Source organism: Triticum aestivum, chromosome 1B (genome assembly GCF_018294505.1).
Source record: "Triticum aestivum cultivar Chinese Spring chromosome 1B, IWGSC CS RefSeq v2.1, whole genome shotgun sequence".
NCBI classification, from domain to species: Eukaryota; Viridiplantae; Streptophyta; class Magnoliopsida; order Poales; family Poaceae; genus Triticum; species Triticum aestivum.
Window position 1 is genome coordinate 610,397,520 of NC_057795.1, and position 22,395 is coordinate 610,419,914.

At 49.4% G+C, this 22,395-nt stretch overlaps 1 protein-coding gene across 1 annotated transcript; it reads left to right on the forward strand.

Annotated features, from left to right (window-relative positions):
• Positions 1-19,077: 19,077 nt before the first annotated feature.
• On the forward strand, positions 19,078-21,922 carry LOC123097032 (putative receptor protein kinase ZmPK1). The gene has a single exon (XM_044518811.1). It carries the CDS (start codon positions 19,195-19,197, stop codon positions 21,616-21,618), a length of 2,424 nt encoding a protein of 807 aa, XP_044374746.1. The 5' UTR covers positions 19,078-19,194; the 3' UTR covers positions 21,619-21,922.
• The last annotated feature ends 473 nt before the right edge of the window (positions 21,923-22,395 follow it).

Consider the following 22,395-nt stretch of genomic DNA (forward strand, 5'->3'; position numbering starts at 1 on the left):
AACCTTGTCCTCTGCATCATACTTGACCTTGTAGAAGAATTCTGGATCTGTCTTTTGTATATCTTTGAAATAGGCAACCGTCTCAATCATATCGCCTTCTTTAGTTGCATCCCTGTTCAAGCGTGACTTCAGGTTCGTGATGTGCTTGTCAGTATAAGGAACAATCAACTCTGTGCCATAGTAATCTGACATGATGTGCATCATTCGGCCTGCTCAAAAAAGAAAAACAAGATTGGGCGATTTAAAACCTTCCCAATAGGAAAATGATAGGCAAATTAAAACCCTAGGGCACAAGACTCGCTGAAATGGAGACCACTAGTCTTTTTTCAGGCATTTTTAGTTCAATTTGTTTTATTAACAGCCAACATGGCATGATATGTAACCGCAATGAAATGCATGTCTCTGCTCACAGCATATGTAGGCAATCAAAAACCATTTTTTTGACGACATTTTGCTTACCACCCCTGACACACACTTTTTTGAATTCAAGCAGTTATGCCAGTAGGAAATATATAACTGCCACCAAAAAAATTAGTTGTTTGCATATGTGCCAACAGTTTGCCTACTCATGCTAGTTATTGATGCTCAAAACAGAAAAACAGAAACGTTAGCAAGAAATATATCTACTTTTTCAACCACATCTAGTTGCTTGTATTTTTTTACAAAAGTTGCTAGAAATCTTAAAAAACTCAGAGCATCAAGAACCAGCCAATAGTTGTCTATCATCCACAATAGCCTGCCTCAACAATGAGAAACTTGTTTGTCACCTACTGTCGGTGTCAAAACCGGCGGATCTCGGGTAGGGGGTCCCGAAATGTGCGTCTAGGCGGATGGTAACAGGAGACAAGGGACACGATGTTTTTACCCATGTTCGGGCCCTCTCGGTGGAGGTAAAACCCTACTCCTGCTTGATTAATATTGATGGTATGGGTATTACAAGAGTTGATCTACCACGAGATCAGAGAGGCTAAACCCTAGAAGCTAGCCTATGGTATGATTGTTGTTCGTCCTACAGACTAAAACTCTCCGGTTTATATAGACACCGGAGAGGGCTAGGGTTACACAGAGTCAGTTACAATGGGAGGAGATCTTCATATCGTATCGCCAAGCTTGGCTTCCACGCCAAGGAAAGTCTCATCCGGACACGGGACGAGGTCTTCAATCTTGTATCTTCATAGTCCGGGGGTCCGGCCAAAGGTCATAGTCCGGCCATCCGGACACCCCCTAATCCAGGACTCCCTCAGTAGCCCCTGAACTAGGCTTCAATGACGACGAGTCCGGCGCGCAAGTTGTGTTCGGCATTGCAAGGCGGGTTCCTCCTCCGAATACTTCATAGAAGATGTTGAACACAAGGATAGTGTCCGGCTCTGCAAAAATAAGTTCCACATACCGCCATAGAGAGAATAATTTCCACACAAATCTAATCTGCTGACGAATTCCGCAGCGTGACATCACGCCACGGCCAAGCCTTTATTCGAATCGTTTTACTGCTCCACCTCAGCGTGTTTAGCGAGGCGGTTTCCTTGGCACGTCTCGTCAAAGCAGAGATCGTGTCCCCTTATTCTGGGATTCTCATCAATACGGGCGTGGGTAACCCAACCGTGCCTTTTGGTATGACTCTCTAATTGAAAGCGAGTCCCAAACGGTTACGGGGAGGGCTCTTGGTATTCAACTCCTTTATAAAGAGACCAAGGCTCGACTCCCTTTTCTTTCAATCCAATCAAATCCGCCCCCCGCCTCGAGTTCCAACACTCAAGGCTTCTAGTTTTAGGCGCTTCGGACCTTCGACGATGTCCGGCTCCGGCCTTCAAGGCCGGTGGGTGCCTTCCTCCGTTACGGAAGAAGACGTGCGAAAGCTAAGAGATGCCAGGTATCTTACCGGTGAAATCTCGCATAGGCTGCCTGCTCAAGGGCAAGCCATCCCCTCTCCCCAGCCTGGTGAAAGTGTGGTGTTCACATCTCACTTCACTCGGGGGCTAGGCTTCCCGATTGATCCCTTCATGAGGGGCTGATGTTCTATTACGGGCTGGAATTCCACAATTTAGCTCCGGAGTCCATCCTCCAAATTTCGTCATTCATTGTCGTGTGTGAGGCCTTCCTCCATATCACCCCTCACTTCGGATTGTGGCTTAGAACCTTCAAGGTGGAGCCGAAGATGATCGAAGGGCAGCATGCTGAGTGCAGAGGAGCTATCATAAGCAAGATAGCCGGCGCTCCATGGCCCGAGGGCACTTTTCAAGAAGAGTTCGGCCTATGGCAATGGGACTGGTTTTACATCACAGCCCCCAGGGGCACCACGTGAGTGGCGCCACCCGCTTTTCGCTCGGGTCCCCCACCACGGCGAGCATCATGGGTCAATGAAGGGCTTATCTGGGGGCCGTCCAAAGACGTGCCCCTACTGCAGTACCGCATTCGAGATCTCCTAGAAAGAGATATTAACTTGACCATAGTGGCGCAAGTTATGCTGATTCGCCGCACGCTGCCCTGCAAACGTCGCCCTCTCCGCCTGTGGGAATTTAATCCGGAGGGACCGCGAGTCCTCCAACATTTTATGGGCGCGACGCCCATGGAGATGTACAAATTGTTCTTCAGACCACAAGCAAGGTGTCCGGACTTATCCGAGGACGCAGGTCTGAGCTGCAATCGCCAGGATGCTAAGGTAAGTAGCCCCATATTTGGACACACCCTCCGCATTTTCATCATAAAGTGGCCCTTTAACAGAGCTATCCTTTGAACAGGAGTGGATAGCGAAGGCAAAGCTTATCAGGTGTCCAGCCCCCCTGGCCGAGACCGCGTCAGATCCCGTGTTAACCAGGATGCTGCAGATTATGCTTTCGACAGAGGGCGAAGAGGGGAACCAAGGAGCTATCGCCTCCACGAAGGAGACTATCAGGAAGGGAGGAATCGACAATTCCCCCAACCTGGGAAAGAAAAGGAGTGCCTCTGAAGACCCGGAGGGGATGACCTCGAAACGAGGGAAGAAATCTTTGTCAGAGGATCCGGCGCCGGAGACTGCTCCGCCGCATTGCGCCCTCAAAGGGATCAGCTTTCCTCCAAGCCATAAGTAAAGAGAGGGATTCAAAAATTAGTGGCATCCCTGTTTTATTTCTGAGGAAGATAACCGAAATATTACCTTGCAGTTCAGATCTCAACCCTTCTCAGCAGAGCTCGTCTTCAGGGGATCTTCGTCCGGAGATGATGGAGAGCAAAACGCCTCCCCTAGCTGCACCGACTTACGAGGCAGGTGACCCCGAGGTGTCGTCTCGGCGGGTTTCTCCAAGTCCGGATCCTGAAAAAGGTCGTCGGGCTAGTCCGGTGCCCTCTGGTGCGCGGTCGGAGAGGCTGAGGGATCTGCTCGGGCGAGCATCCGTCTCAGAAGAGCACCGTATGTTGATGAACACGGTGAAAGGAAGGATTGCATCCGCAGAAAGCGGATTGTACGAGGCCGCCAGGAGTTTACTGACAGGCTTTGAGGTACGTGAAAAGGTGTACCTTTTGGTAGAGCTGCATAAAATGCGCCCTGTATAAATAGTTGCCCCTGAGACTCTGTGTGTCGTCAAGAGTGATGGCGCACAGAGGATCAAAACCCCAGGTATAACATGTTACCTTTTTATGAAGGTGGCGAGGCGTTCGGTGGCTAGCCGGACTGATGAATCTGCCAAGCTAAAGCGGCAACTGGACGTGGCAGATGCCGACATCGCGCTTGTAAATAAGCGGCTAGACGAGGCGCGAGGTATGCTCCACAGATATCTGATAAGAGAAGTTCGATGCTTGTGCCTTACAATATATATGCTTATTGCAGATAGTGCTGTTGCCGTGGAGAACCTTCGGGCGGAACTTGCCCGAGCCAAGGAGCAAGCAAGAAAAAGTGATGCGGCTGCCGTTAAGGCGGCTGAAGAGCTGAAAGCCAAACAGACTGCCCACTGCCAGAGTAAGAAGGTAATAACCGAGATGGCTATAAAATTGAAGGATGTTGCCGACCACTATAAGTTTCTTGAACAAGAAGAAAGGGCGGCTCAGAAGGATCTTGAGAAGATCACTGCCGAGGCCAAGGAAACTCGCTCCGCAATGAGAGCTATGAAGGAGGAGCTGCGTCAGGCCGGAGATATCACGGCTGGAAAGCCCTCTATGCTCCGGATGAAGTTCGGGGATCCTAGGTATGCTCCATTAGACCGGCAGTGGAGTGCGGAAAATACTTATCTGGATTTGGCAACGAGTGTGGCGGACGCAACCGAACACTTCCGAGGTTGAGGTGACCATAAATTGGAAGAACTGTTTTGGTCGCAATTCCACAATCCAGAACGCCCACTTTCGGTACCCGACCGTTTAGCCGCCTTTGCGGAGCTGAACAGGTTATCCGGACTCGCCATGAAGTATGTTGCGAGTCGTTTGTGGCCGGGGGAGCCAGAGCCGAAAAGTTATTTTGGATTGGTGCAGCAGTTCCTTGGTTCTGTGCCACATGTTGATGCAATGAAGAGGTCGGCGTGTATAGAGGGTGCACAAATGTCTCTTGCCCGTGTCAAGACATACTGGGCGGATATGAAGGTCAGTGTTGTCGCATCCCAGGATTCGCATGAAGGCCGGGTACCTGACAGGCACTACTTTGAGGAAGTTCTTCCGGGCGCTCGTTTAATAGAAGCGCAGTGCTCGAAGGATGTTGTGTTCGAATAGCAGGTGCTATTGTAAAAGAAACATTTTGATAGAATATAAAAGCTTTTTATACTTGTGCTTGCAAGAATTATAACACCTCCTGTGCGGTCGTTAATGTATATGTGTATATAACCTGAAAGATGGCAATCGTTGGCTTCAGCCCCCATGCATATAATGCGGGGGTGTTCGCAAAAAATGCGCCTTTTCACACTTAATCCAACGTCTTGGTCCTACAAAGGAGGTGATAGCGCGGCGAACGAGGCAACCGAACTATAATGCTTTATCACTTTCACTTAGCCATAGGAGTTTGACATTGGGGCTACTCAATAGCCCCTGAAGGCACCGTGCTCTCCCGAATTCAGGGCACGTGTGTGCCTGACCGGGAAGCGGTCCTTCATTAATGCGGAGGAATCCTAGAGATTCCGAGAGTCATCGAGTGGTTGACCAGTCTCTCGCTATATCATGACAGTCAGTTTTCGGCTTTCTCTACTGAGGTGCTCGCCTGGCCGAACCGGGGCACAATCGCAGTAGTTCTCCTGGTGCCGCGTTAGCCGATATAACGGAACGTAAGGCAGCAAAACACAGGAACCGGGCAAACCCAACATTTGACCAAAGACATGATTTGGAGCTGATGCATATAAGGCCAAACTCGCGACGCCGAACACTCCCTAAGGTATTCGGTCTTTATGAAGACAGGCCGAAACAGAGCCCTTGGTAAAAAAGCCCCTGGTGTCCAGGTACGCGCAAAATTCTGGCGTGGCCACATGCCAAAACGCCAGCCTCCTCCTCGGTTATGGCAAAAACCGGGGGATGTTGTCAACAAGAGACAGTAAAAAAGGTTTATGCAGGGTCTTAATCTAAAAAGAATCCTTGGAACGGGTCCCTACTGCACGTCTGTGACTGTGTCTCCGTTGTGCCGTATCCTGGACGGGCGTAGCACGGTGTTCGTCTGCAAAAAAGAGGAACTTTAGTAAAAAAAAAAATAAGCGTGCGAGAAATCTATATTAGAATAAACGAAATATAGTTGGAGCGAGAAGTGAGCCGTATTGTCTCCTGGCGTGAACACGTGGAGCCCCTTGTACAGGGTTTATGCGGCTATTAAGCCCATGTATGTTGACGCCGGACTCGTCTAGCCATGTCCGGGATAGTAGGGATGGATTGGTGTGCGACTGTCCAGGCGGCCGCACCATTACCCGTACTTTGGGGGTCAATTGACATTCCCCTGTAATGAGATGATGCCTCGTGGCCCGGCATTTTAAGTGTAAGTGATGTATAATGCGGTATTGCGTTAAAGCGGGCGAAAGCTTCACGTCCCAGGAGCGCTTGATAGTGACTTACGAATGGGGCGATGTGGAAGGTTAGCTTTTCGCTTCGGAAGTTGTCGGGTGAGCCGAACGTGACTTCTAACGGAAGGGAACCCATACTCTGGGTATCTGGACCCGGCATGACTCCTTGAAAGGAAGTGTTGCCATGGCGGATTGTAGCTGGGTTTACCCCTAGCTTGCGGATTGTGTCCTGATATAACAGGTTTAAGTCACTGCCGCCGTCCATAAGGACTCGTGTAAATTGTAGTCCGTCAATAACCGGATTCAAGACCAAGGTAGTCCAGCCTGCGTTCCGGGCCCCTCTGGAGTAATCCTGATAATCAAAGGTGATTGGTTGTAACAACCAGTGGCGGTGCTCCTTTAGGGTTGGCCGTATGGCGCGTGTTCTCGTAGGCGCCGTTCTGTTCTTCCCTTTTGTCATGTGCAGTGAATTTACTGTTTTGACTTCTTGTGGGAACTTCTTTTGCTCTCCGGTGTTCTGCTTGTGGGGTGCGTCGTCATCCTCGCTTGGTGTGTCGAGCCCCTTGTGTTCGGCAGTGAGTTTGCCGGACTGCTTGAAGACCCAACAATCTCTGTGGGTATGGTTTGCAGGTCTCCCGGGAGTACTGTGGATTTGACATATTTTGTCTAGGATTTTGTTGAGGTTAGACAGCTCGTCCCTGTCATCTTTGGGTGGCGGCTTTTTCTGATTTTGCCGAGAGCTTTTGAATCCGGCGTTTACTGCCGTGCTCATCGGGCTGTTATCCTTGATTCGGCGCTGTTCTTTGTTACGGCGCGGTTTCCCGTTTCCGTCTTTGAGTTCGGATGTGCTCGGGTCGTTGGTGCTGCTTCTTGCCAACCAGCTGTCCTCTCATGCGCAAAAGCGGGTCATGAGGCTTGTTAATGCGGCCATTGTTCTTGGCTTTTCTTGGCCGAGGTGTCTGGCGAGCCATTCGTCTCGGACGCTATGTTTGAAAGTTGCTAGGGCCTCGGTGTCTGGACAGTCGACGATCTGATTCTTGTTCGTAAGGAATCTGTTCCAGAGTTTCCGGGTTGACTCTCCAGGCTGCTGAGTTATATGACTCAGATCATCTGCATCCGGAGGTCGGACATAGGTCCCTTGAAAATTTGCCCAGAAAGCATCCTCGAGCGCTTCCCAACTTCCCATGGTGTTTTCGGGAAGGCTTTTAAGCCAATGCCAGGCTAGCCCTTTGAGCTTAAGGGGTAAGTATTTTATGGCGTGGAGGTCATCTCCTATGGCCATGTGTATGTGGAGGATATAATCCTCGATCCAGACTCCAGGGTCTGTTGTTCCGTCGTATGCTTCTATGTTCACGGGCTTGAATCCCGCTGGGAATTCATGATCCAGCACCTCATCGGTAAAACATAGGGGATGTGCGGCGCCCCTGTATGTAGGTGTACCGCGATGTTCGGATATGTTTTGCATTGCATTGCTCACTGGAGCTTGCTTTCTTGGCCCATAGATGGATCTGGTTGGGCCAGTTTTTTTCTGCGAATCCTTGGGCGGATCGCGCGCCGTATTGAGTGCGGCGCCCTTTGTCGCTTGATATCGATCGTGGGGTCGTCTATCCGACCTTGTGGCTTCCTTATTTTTTGACTGTGGGGGCTCTATGGCCTCTTCGTCAAATTCCGATAGTAGTTTCCGCTTCGGATAGCTCTTTGTGTGACGACTGTTGCCATACTTGTGTGCGGTATTGAGTATTTTTCCCCATCTGATCCTGAGTGCATCTTCCGCTGTTTTGAGCCTCCGCTTCTGCTTTTTCAGGCTACATGCAGTGGCAACGAGCCTTTGGTGGAGATTCTGATGTTCCAGCAATTTGTCCGGCGTGAGGTCGTCCGGACTATTATCTTTCCCGGGGATGGTTTGTTCGGACTGTCCGCCCTGTTTGGACGGTTGCTCGATGGCATGTTCGTCTTCTGTTGATTCGCCCTGCTCTATGGCTGGGTCTTTGTCAAGGTGGGGCTTGGCGTGGCGCTTACGCCACCGCTTTGATTGTTTTTCGAGGGAGCGATCCCTGGTTGCGCCCTTTTGATCCTTGTTGTCATTCCTTTTAGGTGTGTCCACCATGTATACATTGTATGACGAGGTGGCTTTCCAATGCCCTATAGGTGCTGGTTCTTGGTCGTCTCCTCCATCGGCGTCCATACCGTCGATGTCTTCGGAGTCGAAGTCGAGCGTGTCGGTTAGATCATCGACAATGGCTACAAAGTGGGTGGTGGGTGGGTTTCGAATTTCTTCGTCGTCCGCATCCCAGCCCTGCTGACCATAGTCCGGCCAGGGCTCTCCTGACAAAGAGAGAGACTTTAGGGAGTTCAGGATATCGCCAAAGGGCGAGTGCTGAAAGACGTCCGCGGCGGTGAACTCCATGATCGGAGCCCAATCGGGTTCGATCAGAAGGGGTGCGGAAGATTCGGAGTCCGGAACGGAGTCCGGCACCTTGGAGTCATGGGCCTTGCAAAGGACTAGGCTGGTATTCGGCTCTATCGCCGTAGAGATTGCGGCTCCTGGGGTAGCGTCCAACCGTCCGTCCCTGATTAGCGCAGTCGGCTCCGGGCTAATGGTCGGAGCGGACACCTGAGCGGCACTCTGGGCGCTGTCCGGCGGCAGAGCTAGATCATGCCCATCAAGACAGTGTGGCACACTCGGCCGTGGCTCGAATCCGTCGAAGATCAAGTCCCCGTGGATGTCATCCGTGTAGTTTAAGCTTCCAAACCTGACCTGATGGCCAGTGGCGTAGCTTTCGATCTGCTCCAGATGGCCAAGTGAGTTGGTCCGCAGTGCGAAGCCGCCGAATACGAAGATCTATCCGGGGAGAAAAGTCTCACCCTGGACCGCGTCGTGGTTGATGATCGAAGAAGCCATCAAGCCTAAAGGCGACGGCACAGAGGAACTCTCAATGAAAGCACCAATGTCGGTGTCAAAACTGGCAGATCTCGGGTAGGGGGTCCTGAAATGTGCTTCTAGGCGGATGGTAACAGGAGACAAGGGACACGATGTTTTTACCCAGGTTCGGGCCCTCTCGGTGGAGGTAGAACCCTACTCCTGCTTGATTAATATTGATGGTATGGGTATTACAAGAGTTGATCTACCACGAGATCAAAGAGGCTAAACCCTAGAAGCTAGCCTATGGTATGATTGTTGTTCGTCCTACGGACTAAAACTCTCCGGTTTATATAGACACCGGAGAGGGCTAGGGTTACACAGAGTCGGTTACAATGGGAGGAGATCTTCATATCGTATCGCCAAGCTTGCCTTCCACGCCAAGGAAAGTCCCATCCGGACACGGGACGAGATCTTCAATCTTGTATCTTCATAGTCCGGGAGTCCGGCCAAAGGTCATAGTCCGGCCATCCGGACACCCCCTAATCCAGGACTCCCTTACCTACCATATGGAAAGCAATAAAACACTGCATTTTTTTAGTTGCTTGCATTTTGCGACAACAGTTGCCTAACTCATGCTCCATACTCATGCTCAAAATAGAAAGATAGAAACATCAGTAAGAAATATATCTACTTTTCAACCAAATCTAGTTGCTTGCATTTTTTTACAACAGTTTGCTAGAAATCTTGAAAAAGACAGAGCATCAAGAACCAGCCAATAATTTGTCTACCATCCACATATAGACTGACTTAATAATAAGAAACTTGTGTAACTAGTTTTTGTTGCACTAATATTGTTATCGCCTACCATATGCAAAGCAGTAAAACACTGAATCCAAGCAACTTTTTTTCTACTGGCACCAACTCACCTGTAGTTAAGTTACAATTATGAAGGTTTTTAGGAACAGCTTCTCTTCTGGCGGTATGCCCTGGTGCGGTCGCAAATATTTAGTCAATGAAGGTTTCTCAATCAATGGATGGTTATGCTCAGCAATAAAATAAGTGACCTCCAACGGCCATCAATCAATTTTACTATCATCTTGGCTTTGCACCCAGTCTGTATTATCTTTTCTCTTTTCCGTTTCTTCCTCTTCTTCTTTTTGTCAGCAGCATCATCAGCAAACACAATTACATTGTCTTCTCCATCATCATCATTCCCACCTTCAGAAGGATCTTCTAGCATTTCAACGCTAGGTGCGGTCATAGTACCGTGGTCATCATTTTTGGGTTTGCGAAACTTGTTGCAAACAAACTGGTACTTGTCTATTTCGCCAGTAACAGTAGACCGTCTGGAAGTGTTCATCTTGATTGAAAAACCCACATGCTGAGCATAAGCATTATAGTGTTCTCTTGCACCTTGCAAAGTGTCAAACATTGTACCCAAAGAAGGTTCCTTTGGCTGGGACCACACTTCATCATCGTTGTCAGCGTCTCCCCCTGCACCCTCATGCCCAGCAGTCCCACCTGTTGCACCCAAAGTATCTGTGTCATCATGTGTGTGCTCTTCTATGTGCATTGCTTGCATGGCAGGGTCAACAACATTCTGCGTGGTTGGAGGGTTTGGAGAGTCAGACACGAACTCATGGATATTGTTCAATAGGGGTGCCTTTTGCGTAGAAGGTTGTGTGCAGTACATGGGCTCAATGTTGTCCACTCCAACATTGGCTGGCAAGTCCCAATTAAGGTCATCCGGCAATTCGTTAAGGTCAATCATCTCCTGCATAATTGGCAAATAATAAACACACAAGTTAGAAGATGGAATCAACTACTGACCAAATAAGTAGGAATAATACATCAACTTCAGGCAACAAAATCAATCAACACACAATGTCTTATTTCATTTTTTGCATGTACCAATCAATACAACAGAATCAGAGATGACAAATAACCGTTTTTCTTTTTTTTCAGGTGGAGAAATCAGGGTCAGGGGGAAAGAGGTGCAGATGAATGTTGAGTGGGAGTATTATCAGAAGAACATAAGATGACAATCCCAGTGAATCTCTAGTTTGAAAATGCATTGGAAATTGTTGATATATTTTGTAGTAGTATAACTACTAAATGACTTGTTTTGTGTTTTTGTTCCTCAAATTATGACCAGTTCTGCTTTTTTAATTGGGGTTCTTCACCCCATGTGTTTCAATGTCATGAGCACAACCGTCCCATGGTTTTCGCCTCATGTTTTTCCACTTCTTACACACTTGCAGGCTAATAGGGGTCGTCAGCTGGAGCAGCAGAAGGTGGCACCAACCACAAGCTCAAGGTACTGTTATCACAATCTTTGAACATAGCATTTTTCCATCATAGTTGGGCAGCACAAGCACAAGCACAAGGTCACAAACAACAAACACTTTGCTCACCATGCACATTACTTTTGCCTAAGCACATGCATACTTGCCATGAGTAATGTGGCAACAGGTGGCATGCCTGGACAGTCCTAAACTTGCTCATACTAACACATTTTCCATAGTTGCTTGCATTATTGGCAACAGTTGCCTACTCACCTGACACACAATTGCTTGAAACAAAGATGCTAGTAAGAACATGAACCTAGTTGCTTGCATTTTTAACAACAATTGCCCACCAACCTGACATGCTCTACCCATGTTATTTTTTGCTCGAAACAGAAACGCTAGTCCAAATATTTTTTCCTAGTTGCTTACATTTTAAACAACAATTGCCTACCATTGATGCATACTCTTGCTCAAAAATCCTAAGAAATACATCTACCACATCTACTTTGCCTTCAAGAATTAGAAAACTATTCTTTCTTTTGCACTTTTTGTGTTTGTTGCCTACAATGTGCACCAGATTTGTTTGCCCTAAATATGTTGAACTTGTTTGCTCGTGCTTTGCAATACATTTGCCTACTCATCACAGATCTCGTTGCTTACTTTTTTATCCTCTTTCTCCTTCTCTACAGAAGAACAACAGAGCATAGAGGAGACTCGTCTTGGACATATGGTAGGTGGAGAGGAGTGGCAGGGGGTTGGGGGTGGAGGTTGTGGGAGATCCACCATGAAGAAAGAACAGGGGGAGGGGAGTGGCAGGGGGTTGGGGGTGGAGGTTGTGGGAGATCCACCATGAAGAAAGAACAGGGAGAAGGGTAAAAAACGCACCTCTATTCACAGAAAACAGTTGATCTTTTTCGAAGCTCTAGTGTTTCAGATCCATGGTGATGTGTAGGCAGGAGGTTTCCTTGGGGTAGAAGAAGGGGAGATATGGGGGAGCAGGTGGAGAGAATGGTTCCTTGGGAGAGAAGGATGGGGCAGAGAGGAGGGGAAGCACGTGATTCTGATGGAGGGGCAGGTTGGAGGAGAGATGGCCAGTCTCGTCCTCCCATCGCGGCGTGGGATCTCGTGCGTATACACTGATGGGACCAGAAGTTTCCTTTTTTGCTGGGGGGGGGGGGGGGGGGGGAGGGGCAGAACTTTCCAAATCTGGCAGGTTGCCAGGGATCCTTACCCAGCACTCAGTTGCTGCCTAGACGCTTCCTTTTTCTTGTATCGGTACTGTCATGTTAGTCTCAGTCAATGCTATATTAGTGAGATCTTACATTAAGATTTTTTTTCTTTCTTATTAGTTATTACATGTTATGTCACTTGACTAGTTTTTTTTAGGGATGTCACTTGACTAGTTGAGTCTTAGTCAACTGCGACATAACCACGGCTAACTGGAAATTTGTAAACACAGCTAACTGACAGGACAACCGTATCCAACATCTCACTACTTTTCTCTTCAGCCTTTAAAAGAACACCACTGGCCTGACGACGTAACTAGCACGTACTCACACATTCCTCTACACAATTCGTGATGGCTAGATTCTTCAGTCCAGCTCTCGTTCCACTCATCTCTCTCGTTCTGCTGCTGCTCTCCTGTGCATCATCATCGGCACAACACAGGCTAGGCGCCGGCTCCTCTCTGTCAGGCCTCGGCTCGGCTTGGCCTCGGCTCGTTCCAGAGCGCGCACGAGGTGGCTCGCGCGTACGACGAGGCGGCTCGCGCGTACGACGCGGCGGCGTGGCGCTTGGACAGGCCCCGGTCGCAGATGAACTTCCGCGATGTCTTTACGCGCGAGCAGGCGCAGCGCGTCGCCTCTTCGCCGCGTCTCATCACCGACTAGGACCGTGCGGACCACGTGCGGCAGCAGCGCCGCCTCCTCATCGCCGAGGAGGACGAGCGAGCCATGGCGAAGTGGCGCCCACCACCCGGAGGACGTCGTCGCTGAGAACGAGTTCTGGGCAGAGAGGACGGCAAGGCGCCGCGCGAAGCGTGCCGACAGGCGTCGGCGCAAGGCACTGGATTTATCGCAGTGCGATATCGTCGAGAACGGCGGGCAGTCAATATTCTCCCCCAACGATCTGCGTTGGGAAGACATGTGGCTCGACACCTCGGACAACACCACCCAGGATGATGATGGTGATGATGATGGCGGCTGGGAGTCACCGTAGTTTCTATCTAGTTGCACCGTAGTTCTATCTATCTATGCTTTCGAACGATGTAAAATACCTTTGTATCCGTAGTTTCTATCTAGTTCCACCGTAGTTTTATCTATGCTATGAACTATGTATCGTATTTTATGCTAGAACTATGTATCGTTCTTTTTATCTATGCAAAGTTTTCATATAAAAAAATGTTGTAGCATGCGCGTGCTGCATTTTAGCGTCCTTATTGGAGCTGCACGCGCGCGCTGCATTTTAGCGCGGCCGTTGGAGCCACCGCTGCGCGCCGCGCCAAACCAGGCGATGAGCGCGCGGCAAAGTAGTTTTTAGCGCACGCCACGTCCTCGGTGGCTGTTGGAGATGCTCGAACTGGAAATTTGTAACCACAGCTAACTGCAATCTTTCCTTTTCACATCATATGTGAAAGATAATGAGCGATCCCTTACCCCCTCGATGGGGAGCGGGTCGTGTATATATTGAGGGCAAGCCTGCCTTGACATACAAGGAAGAGATACAAGAGTTTGAGAAGGATACCAGAAGGAGAAGGAAGGTAGGTTGAGATTACATATTTTCTCTAACACCCTCCCTTAATCTCAACTATCCTAAATTAAGATTATTCTTGAACTCTTCAAATGGTCTTGCTGAAAGTGCCTTTGTGAAACCATCTGCTATTTAGTCCTTGGAGGGAATAAACCGTATCTCAAGTTTCTTTGCTGCAACTCTTTCTCGCACAAAGTGAAAGTCAATCTCTATGTGTTTTGTCCTTGCATGAAACATTGGGTTTGCAGACAAATAAGTCGCTCCCAAATTGTCACACCATAAGCACGAGATACGATTTTTCTTAACCCCCAACTCATCAAGAAGTGATTCGACCCAAATAATTTCAGCAGTTGCATTTGCCAAGGACATGTATTCTGCTTCTGTGCTTGAACGTGACACAGTAGCTTGCTTTCTAGCACTCCAGGAAATAAGATTGGATCCGAAGAATACTGCAAAACCTCCAGTTGATCTTCTGTCATCACTACATCCTGCCCAGTCAGCATCAGAGAATGCACTAATAAGAGAGGAATTAGACTGTTTGAAATGTAGTCCTATTCCCATAGTATGCTTCACATATCTCACAATTCTCTTAACAGCTGCCCAATGTGCAGAGGTAGGTGCATGTAGGTATTGACAAACCTTATTAACAGCAAACGAAATGTCTGGACGTGTGAGAGTTAGATATTGCAATGCTCCCACAGTACTCCTATACCTTGTGCTCTCCTCCTCTTGAAGTGGCTCACCTTCATATGCAGAGTGCTTTTCTGAGGAAGATAAAGGTGTGGGCATTGGCTTACAATTCTTCATTCCCATGCGAGACAGAAGCTCGTTTACATATTTTTCCTGATTTAACACAATGCCATCTTGAGTTTTCTTGACTTCAATGCCTAGGAAAAAGTGCAAATCACCTAGATCCTTCAAGGCAAACTCTAAGCTCAAATCATGTAGCAGAGCATTAGTAGCATTTTGTGAAGAACTTGCAACTATGATATCATCCACATATATGTGCACAAAAATGACTACTCCTGCCTTGTTAAAAATGAACAAGGACGTATCAGCCTTGGAAGCAATAAAGCCAAGATATTTCAATTGTAAGTTCAGTCTGGAATACCATGCTCTGGGTGCTTGCTTTAAACCATAGAGTGCCTTATCAAGCTTGCAAACATAATGTGGTAATTTCTTACTCTTATATCTAGGTGGTTGTCTCATAAACACTTCCTCTTCTAGAACACCATGCAAAAACGCGTTCTGTACATCTAGCTGCCTTAAGCTCCATCCTCTAGACACAACAATAGCTAGCACAAGTCTGATAGTTGCAGCCTTCACAACAGGACTAAATGTGTCCTCATAGTCAATACCATAACGTTGCTTAAAGCCCTTTGCAACTAGACGTGCCTTATACCTGTCAATGGAGCCATCTGCCCTTTTTTTGATTCTATACACCCATTTACAGTCAATGATATTTTTACCTCTCTGGTTTGGTACAAGATGCCAGGTTTTGTTCCTCATGAGTGCAGAATATTCCTCATCCATCGCCTTTTTCCACTTAGGATCATCAAGTGCACTATTCAACATTGTTGGTTCACCTGAAATACATAGCATCCCATATGGTATAGTTTCATCTTTTCTTATTTTAGGGTTCCGTATACCTTTCTGTAGCCGAGTCATAACTCGTGAAGAAATTTCTGGCTGAACCACTGGAATGCTTGCCATAGAGGATCCGGGCGAATCTGCATGTGCTGATGCAGCAGGCGAATCTGTCGCCATATGCGTAGGAGATCCTGCGGCCATCGGTGTGGCCGCTCCGCCTGCAGACACACGGGTGCCACCCATTCGATCTGACGCAGGAGATCCGCTGCCTGACCGCAACTGGGCGCGCGCGTGATGAGGGGGATCCGGTCCCGCTGCTGGTCCCGCCTGTAGGCGACGTGGCTGCGCGGGAGAGGCCCTCCCTAGAGTCTGGAGTGGAGCCGGCTGGGGCGCGATCCGATGACGATCCGCTCGCGCGATCCGAGGACTGCGCGCGCACAGGAGTGCCAGGCGCCGCCAGATCTTCTTCGTTATCTGTGCCAAGTTCGTCCTCTTCCGCAGCATGCAATATTGGGTCAAATTGAGCCATATCTTCGAAATTTTGATCATTTTGAACACCGTTTTCTCCAGGAACCTGCACAGGCATAAGAGAAGAACCAGTACCAGCAATGACATCATCACATTGATTAGTACAATTGTTGTCGCCCCCATGATGAAAAGACCGAACATGTTGAGGAAGAAGGAGGATTTCTTTGCGGAGAAGTGCACCGGCATTTGGATGAAGAGATGAAAAGGGAAATACAGACTCATCAAAAACAACATCTCGAGATATATAGACCCGACCAGTCGGAACATCAAGGCATTTGACCCCTTTATGCATGGGGCTATAACCTAAGAAAACACATCTTTTTGAGCGGAAAGCAAGTTTACGTGTGTTGTAGGGTCGAAGATTGGGCCAACATGCACAACCAAAAATGCGAAGAGATGTGTAGTTAGGTGTGACACCTAGGAGTCGTGTAATGGGTGTTTCAAACTTGATGACTTTGCTTGGAAGCAAGTTGATAAGATATGTGGCAGTTAAAAAGGCTTCATCCCAAAATTTGAGTGGCATGGATGCATTTGCTAATAGTGCAAGCCCCATATCAACTATGTGACGGTGCTTTCTTTCGGCAGACCCGTTTTGTTGGTGAGCATGAGGACAAGAGACATGATGGGATATGCCAAGTTTTTGGAAGAAAGAGTTCAATTTTTCATACTCACCACCCCAGTCACTTTGCATAGCAATGATCTTGGAGTTCAGTTTGCGTTCAACAAGATTTTGGAAATTAATAAAAACTTGGAATACATCAGATCTTTTCTTCAGTAAATAAATCCAAGTAAATTTACTATATCCATCAATAAAGTTTACATAATAAGAAAATCTACCAACTGAAGTAGGAGCTGGCCCCCATACATCTGAAAAGATAAGTTGTAGTGGGGCAGTAGACACACTAGTAGAAATATGACAAGGTAATTGATGACTTTTTGCTTGTTGACACGGATCACAAACTGACTCAACACTAGGCTCATAATCGAGTTTATTTTTGCTAAGAACATATTTAACTATGACTGAAGATGGATGACCCAAGCGACTATGCCACCTTGATGATGAAAGCTTGGTGACAATATTTTCTTGTTTATTGGACCACGAAGAAGATGATGATGATGATATGAGTGGGTAGAGGCCTCCTACACACCGTCCTCTAAGAATGATTCTCCTTGTTCTCAAGTCCTTAACCAAGAAAAAATAAGGATAGAACTCTATAAGAACATTGTTATCAAGAGTGAATCGATGAACGGAAACAAGATTTTTTGATGTTTGAGGAACGTGCAAGACATTTGACAAATGTAAATTTTTCACGGGGTTTTCAACAATTGAACTACCAATGTGTGTGATATCCATAGCAGAACCGCTTGCCGTGCGAATTTGGTCGCCTCCATTATACTTTTCCCGCATCGTCAACTTTTCAAGTTCACCTGTGATGTGGTTTGTTGCTGCACTGTCGGCATACCAATTTGTGTCCACGCCATATGAGGCAGCATGTGCCTCCTTTTCTTCTGGCTCGTTCTCCTCATAACGCCACCAGCAGACCCGTGCACCTCCTGGATGATGTCTGTAGCATATTTGGCACTCAGGGTAATCATGCTGCTGCTCACGCACCTGGTGCTGCTGCTGCTGTTGTCGGGGACGTCCTCTGAAGCCGTTGCCACCGCCGGAGGAAGAAGGTTGGCGGTCACCGCGGTCACCACGGCCACGCCCCCGTCCTCCTCGCCCACGGGATCTGCCGCGGGATTGTCCACGGCCTCTGTAGACTGCAGATGAGTGGAATCCGCCCGAAGACGAATCACCTAGCATCTCCATCCTTTGATCAAAGGCAGAGATTTGGGCGAAGAGATCATCAGCGGTGATGGTGTTCTTGACAGCACCGATCGCCGCCACCACAGAGTCATAGTCGCGGTCCAGTCCGGCCAGGATGTAGTCCACCATCTCCGGATCAGAGACGGGACGACCGGCAGCAGCTAGTTCATCCCCGAGACTCTTCATCTTCTCCATGTACGCCGAGCTTGACATGCTGCCCTTCTTGGTGTTGGTGATGGCGATTCTCAGATTGGTAATCCGGGATTGTGACTGTGAGGCGAAGAGGTTTGTCACCGTCGTCCAGAGCTCGAAGGTGGAGTCCTTCCCAACGACCTGCGCAAGAATTTCTGGCGACATGGAATCAATATTTTAAATAGCGCGCTACAAAATATAGCGAGGCCCTTCTCTAAATGCTACACAAGTTATAGCGTGCTATATTTCAAAATAGCGTTTGCAAAAAAAATTAAATATATCTAGAAATAAAGTATTTAAGCAACTAAATTTTTCATAGGAGCAAGCAATATATGCATCTGATAAAAGGAGTGAGAAAGCTAGTGGGAGAATTTGATAAAAGGAGTGAGAAACCTAGTGGTCGTGGGTTGGTTTTGGCCTGCTGGGCCTGCTGGGCTGTGCTTATTTCAGTTTTGCATGGTCTGCATGTTATAACGTTACAACGTTGCAACGTTACAGTGTGTGTAGCGCGCTAATTACGCGATTAGCGACGTAGCGTCCGATTTTGCCAAATCGTAACGTCTCCCTTCCAAATATGCTATAACCGCGTTATAACGGCGAAATAGCGTGCTATTTAAAATATTGATGGAATTGAGGAGATAGGACAGGACCTGCTGGTCTTTGGCGATCCAGGGCCCGTACAGCGGATTCGGCTCTAGGGCCGTGGTCTTGTCAGCCTTCGTGACCTCCACCATCTTGGGCGGAGCGGCATCTGTGTTGTCGAGGAGTCCAGTCACCTACGCTCCTCGCAGGGCTGGTAGCACCTGAGTCTTCCAGAGGATAAAGTTTCCTCGTGCGAGCTTCTCAGATGGCGGCGAACCGAGGTTGAGGGCGACGCCGGCAGAGGAAGCCATGGAGACGGTAGTATGCGGTTTCTAGGTTTTGATTTGTGGGGTATGTGGTTGTCTAGGGTTTGTGGCTAGATGTATGAGAAGATGTGGCTCGATGGGGAGTGGGTCGTGTATATATTGAGGGCAAGCCTGCCTTGACATACAAGGAAGAGATACAAGAGTTTGAGAAGGATACGAGAAGGAGAAGGAAGGTAGGTTGAGATTACATATTTTCTCTAACAATATGAACAGGACGAGTGGACGACCGTATCCAGCATCTCACTACTTTTCTCTTCAGCCTCTAAAAGAACACCACTGGCCTGACGACGTAACTAGCACGTACTCACAGCATTCCTCCACACCACTCGTGATGGCTAGATTCGCTAGTCCAGCCCTCCTTCCACTCATCTCTCTCGTTCTGCTGCTGCGCTCCTGTGCATCATCATCGGCACAACACACGCTGGGCGCCGGCTCATCCCTGTCAGTGGAAGACCACGAGCGGCCCTTCCTGGTGTCGCCGGACGCCACCTTCTCCTGCGGCTTCCTCCCAGCCGTCGACGTCGACAACGCCTTCTACTTCTCCGTCTGGTTCACCGCGGCCAAGAACCGGACCGCCATCTGGACGGCCAACCCTGGCGCCCCCGTGAACGGCCGGGCCTCCAGAATATCCTTCGGCCACGACGGCGCGCTGGCCCTCGCCGACGCCAACGGGACGACCGTGTGGGACAGCAAGACCGGCGGCAACAAGCGCCTCGTCGTCTCCCTTCTCGACGCCGGCAACCTTATCATCACGGACCCGGAAGATTCCACCGGCGTTGCCGCGTGGCAGAGCTTCGACTGGCCGACGGACACCTTGCTCCCGTCGCAGATACTGTCCAAGGAGAAGAAGCTCGTCGCCGGCTACTACACCCTCTACTACGACAACGACAACGTGCTGCGCCTCCTCTACGACGGCCAGGAGATCGCCAGCATCTACTGGCCGGACCCGGACCTCGGCGTGTTCGGGAGCGGCCGGACCAACTACAACAGCTCACGGGTCGGCGTGCTCGACGACGCCGGGGTGTTCCTCTCCAGCGACAACCTGCGAGTCGAGGCCACCGACCTGGGCGTCACCGGCGCCAAGAGACGGCTGACCGTCGAGCAGGACGGGAACCTAAGGATGTACAGCCTGGACGCGGCCGGAGGATGGACGGTCACGTGGGCGGCGCTGAAGCAGCCGTGCTCCGTCCACGGGCTGTGCGGCAAGAACGCCATCTGCGAGTACCAGCCGTCCCTCCGGTGCTCCTGCGCGCCGGGGTACGAGAGGGTGGACCGCCGGGACTGGAGAAAGGGCTGCGAGCCGACCTTCACCACCAACTGCAGCGAAGCCATGGCGCCGGAGCGGTTCAAGTTCGTCAAGGTGGCGTACACCGACTTCTACGGCTACGACCTCTGGTTCAACCAGTCCGTCACGTTCCAATACTGCAAGAGCATCTGCTTGAACACGTGCTCCTGCGTCGCCTTCTCCTACCGGACGGATGGCCAGGGCAGGTGCTACCCGAAAGGCGTCCTGTTTAACGGCTACACCTCGCCGGCGTTTCCCGGAAGCATATACCTCAAGGTGCCTAGCGATCTCAACGCCTCGGCACCGACGCCGTCCGGGGGCCTCGACTGCAATCATAATGGTTCCGGTGCCGCCATCGTCCGGCCATACGCGTACACGTACGGGGTGCCAGGCAGCCACACGAACTGGTCCTACGTTTTCGCCTTCGCCGCAGCACTCGGATTTCTCGAGCTTCTCCTTTTCTTCGTCGCCATGGCATGGTGGTTCCTGTCAGGGCATGAGAGCATCCCATTCCCCAGCTCTCTGGAGGCATCAGGCTATAGGCTGATCTTGGGGACCCAGTTCAGGAGGTTCACGTATCGGGAGCTCAAGAGTGCAACCGGGAACTTCAACGAGGAGCTTGGCCGGGGCAGCTCCGGCGTTGTGTACCGTGGCGTGCTCGACAAGAGCACCGTCGTGGCGGTGAAGAAGCTGGCAAACGTGGTGCAGGGCGAGGAGGAGTTCTGGGCGGAGATGACGGTGTTTGGGAGGATCAACCATATCAACCTCGTGAGGATTTGGGGGTTCTGCTCTGAGGGGAAACACAAGTTGTTGGTGTACGAGTACGTGGAGAACGGGTCTCTCGACAAGCACCTGTTCGGCGACGATATTGGTAAGGCGCTGGCATGGAGTGAGCGTTTCAAGATCGCTTTGGGTGCGGCCAGGGGCCTAGCCTACCTCCACCACGAGTGCCTCGAGTGGGTCATCCACTGCGACGTCAAGCCGGAGAACATCCTGCTCACGCATGACCTCGACCCAAAGATCTCTGATTTCGGGCTGGCCAAGCTTTCCGGGAGGAAGGCCATCGGCGACGGCGTACAACTCTCCCACATGAGGGGGACGACGGGGTACATGGCACCCGAGTGGGCGCAGAGTCTGCCCGTGGACGCCAGGGTCGACGTCTATAGCTATGGCATCGTGCTTCTAGAGATCCTGGTCGGGAGTAGGATATCTGACCAAACGACCAACGGGGATCATTTGGAGATGTGCCAAATCGCACATGCACTAAAGACGGTGGTGGCGACCGGAGATATCGTGTCATTGCTAGATAGCAAGCTGGACGGGCAATTCAACCCTCGGCAGGCCATGGAAATGGTGAAGATCTCCTTGGCGTGCATGCAGGAAAGGAGCAACCGGCCGACCATGGATGACATCTCGAAAGCTCTTACAGCCTGCGATGACGAGGACGAGCACCCTGCCTACTTGCGGTGACTTCGATTCGTCGCTATATTCCCCTGGATCTACTTCTTGTAGCCTACATCTTGTTCTTGCTATATTGTTGTACCGGTATAAATAGTTATAAAGTATTAATGCATATAGCTAACTATTTATATGAGCTGGCTTTTAGATTGATTGTAGTAGATGGCATGTCTACTCAACACAACCAAGGTGCTCTACTATTAGGCATGCTTCGATAAAAACAATAGAGATGTCTTTGTTTTAGCCTACTATTTGTTCTTGCTAGTACATTTATGCATACCTAATTGTTTATAGCAAGATTAAATGCTTTGTTGTATTATAATTCTATAACTGCCCCGTTATGATAAAACAAAACTATTAAAATATGTTTGTCACATCTAAAGAGACTTGCTTGACTTGGAGTCCGCGATAGTAGGTTTGCTTGACTCGGAGTCTCGAGTCTCCGCCCGTTGCTTTCACTTAACTTGTACCAACCGGTGACGACCCCTCCTCCATCTCACTAATATTTCATTCTTCGTACTGTGGAATTAAATCATCGCGTGGCCCCGACCATACGAACATGTGAAGGAACATTAATACGACTACGATGGAGAGCTGCTTCACTCCGGTCCAAGTCCTCTTCTTGCTTTCATGGGTGACGCTTCTTAACTATGTACAGTAATAAGAACTTAATGTAGTACACCAAACGAAACTGAATTAAGCGCGCGTACGATCCAGCTTGATTCCATAGTCCAGTACGTGTAGGTCTCCTCCAAATCGAGATGTATGTGTCAAATTTTTGTTTCCAAT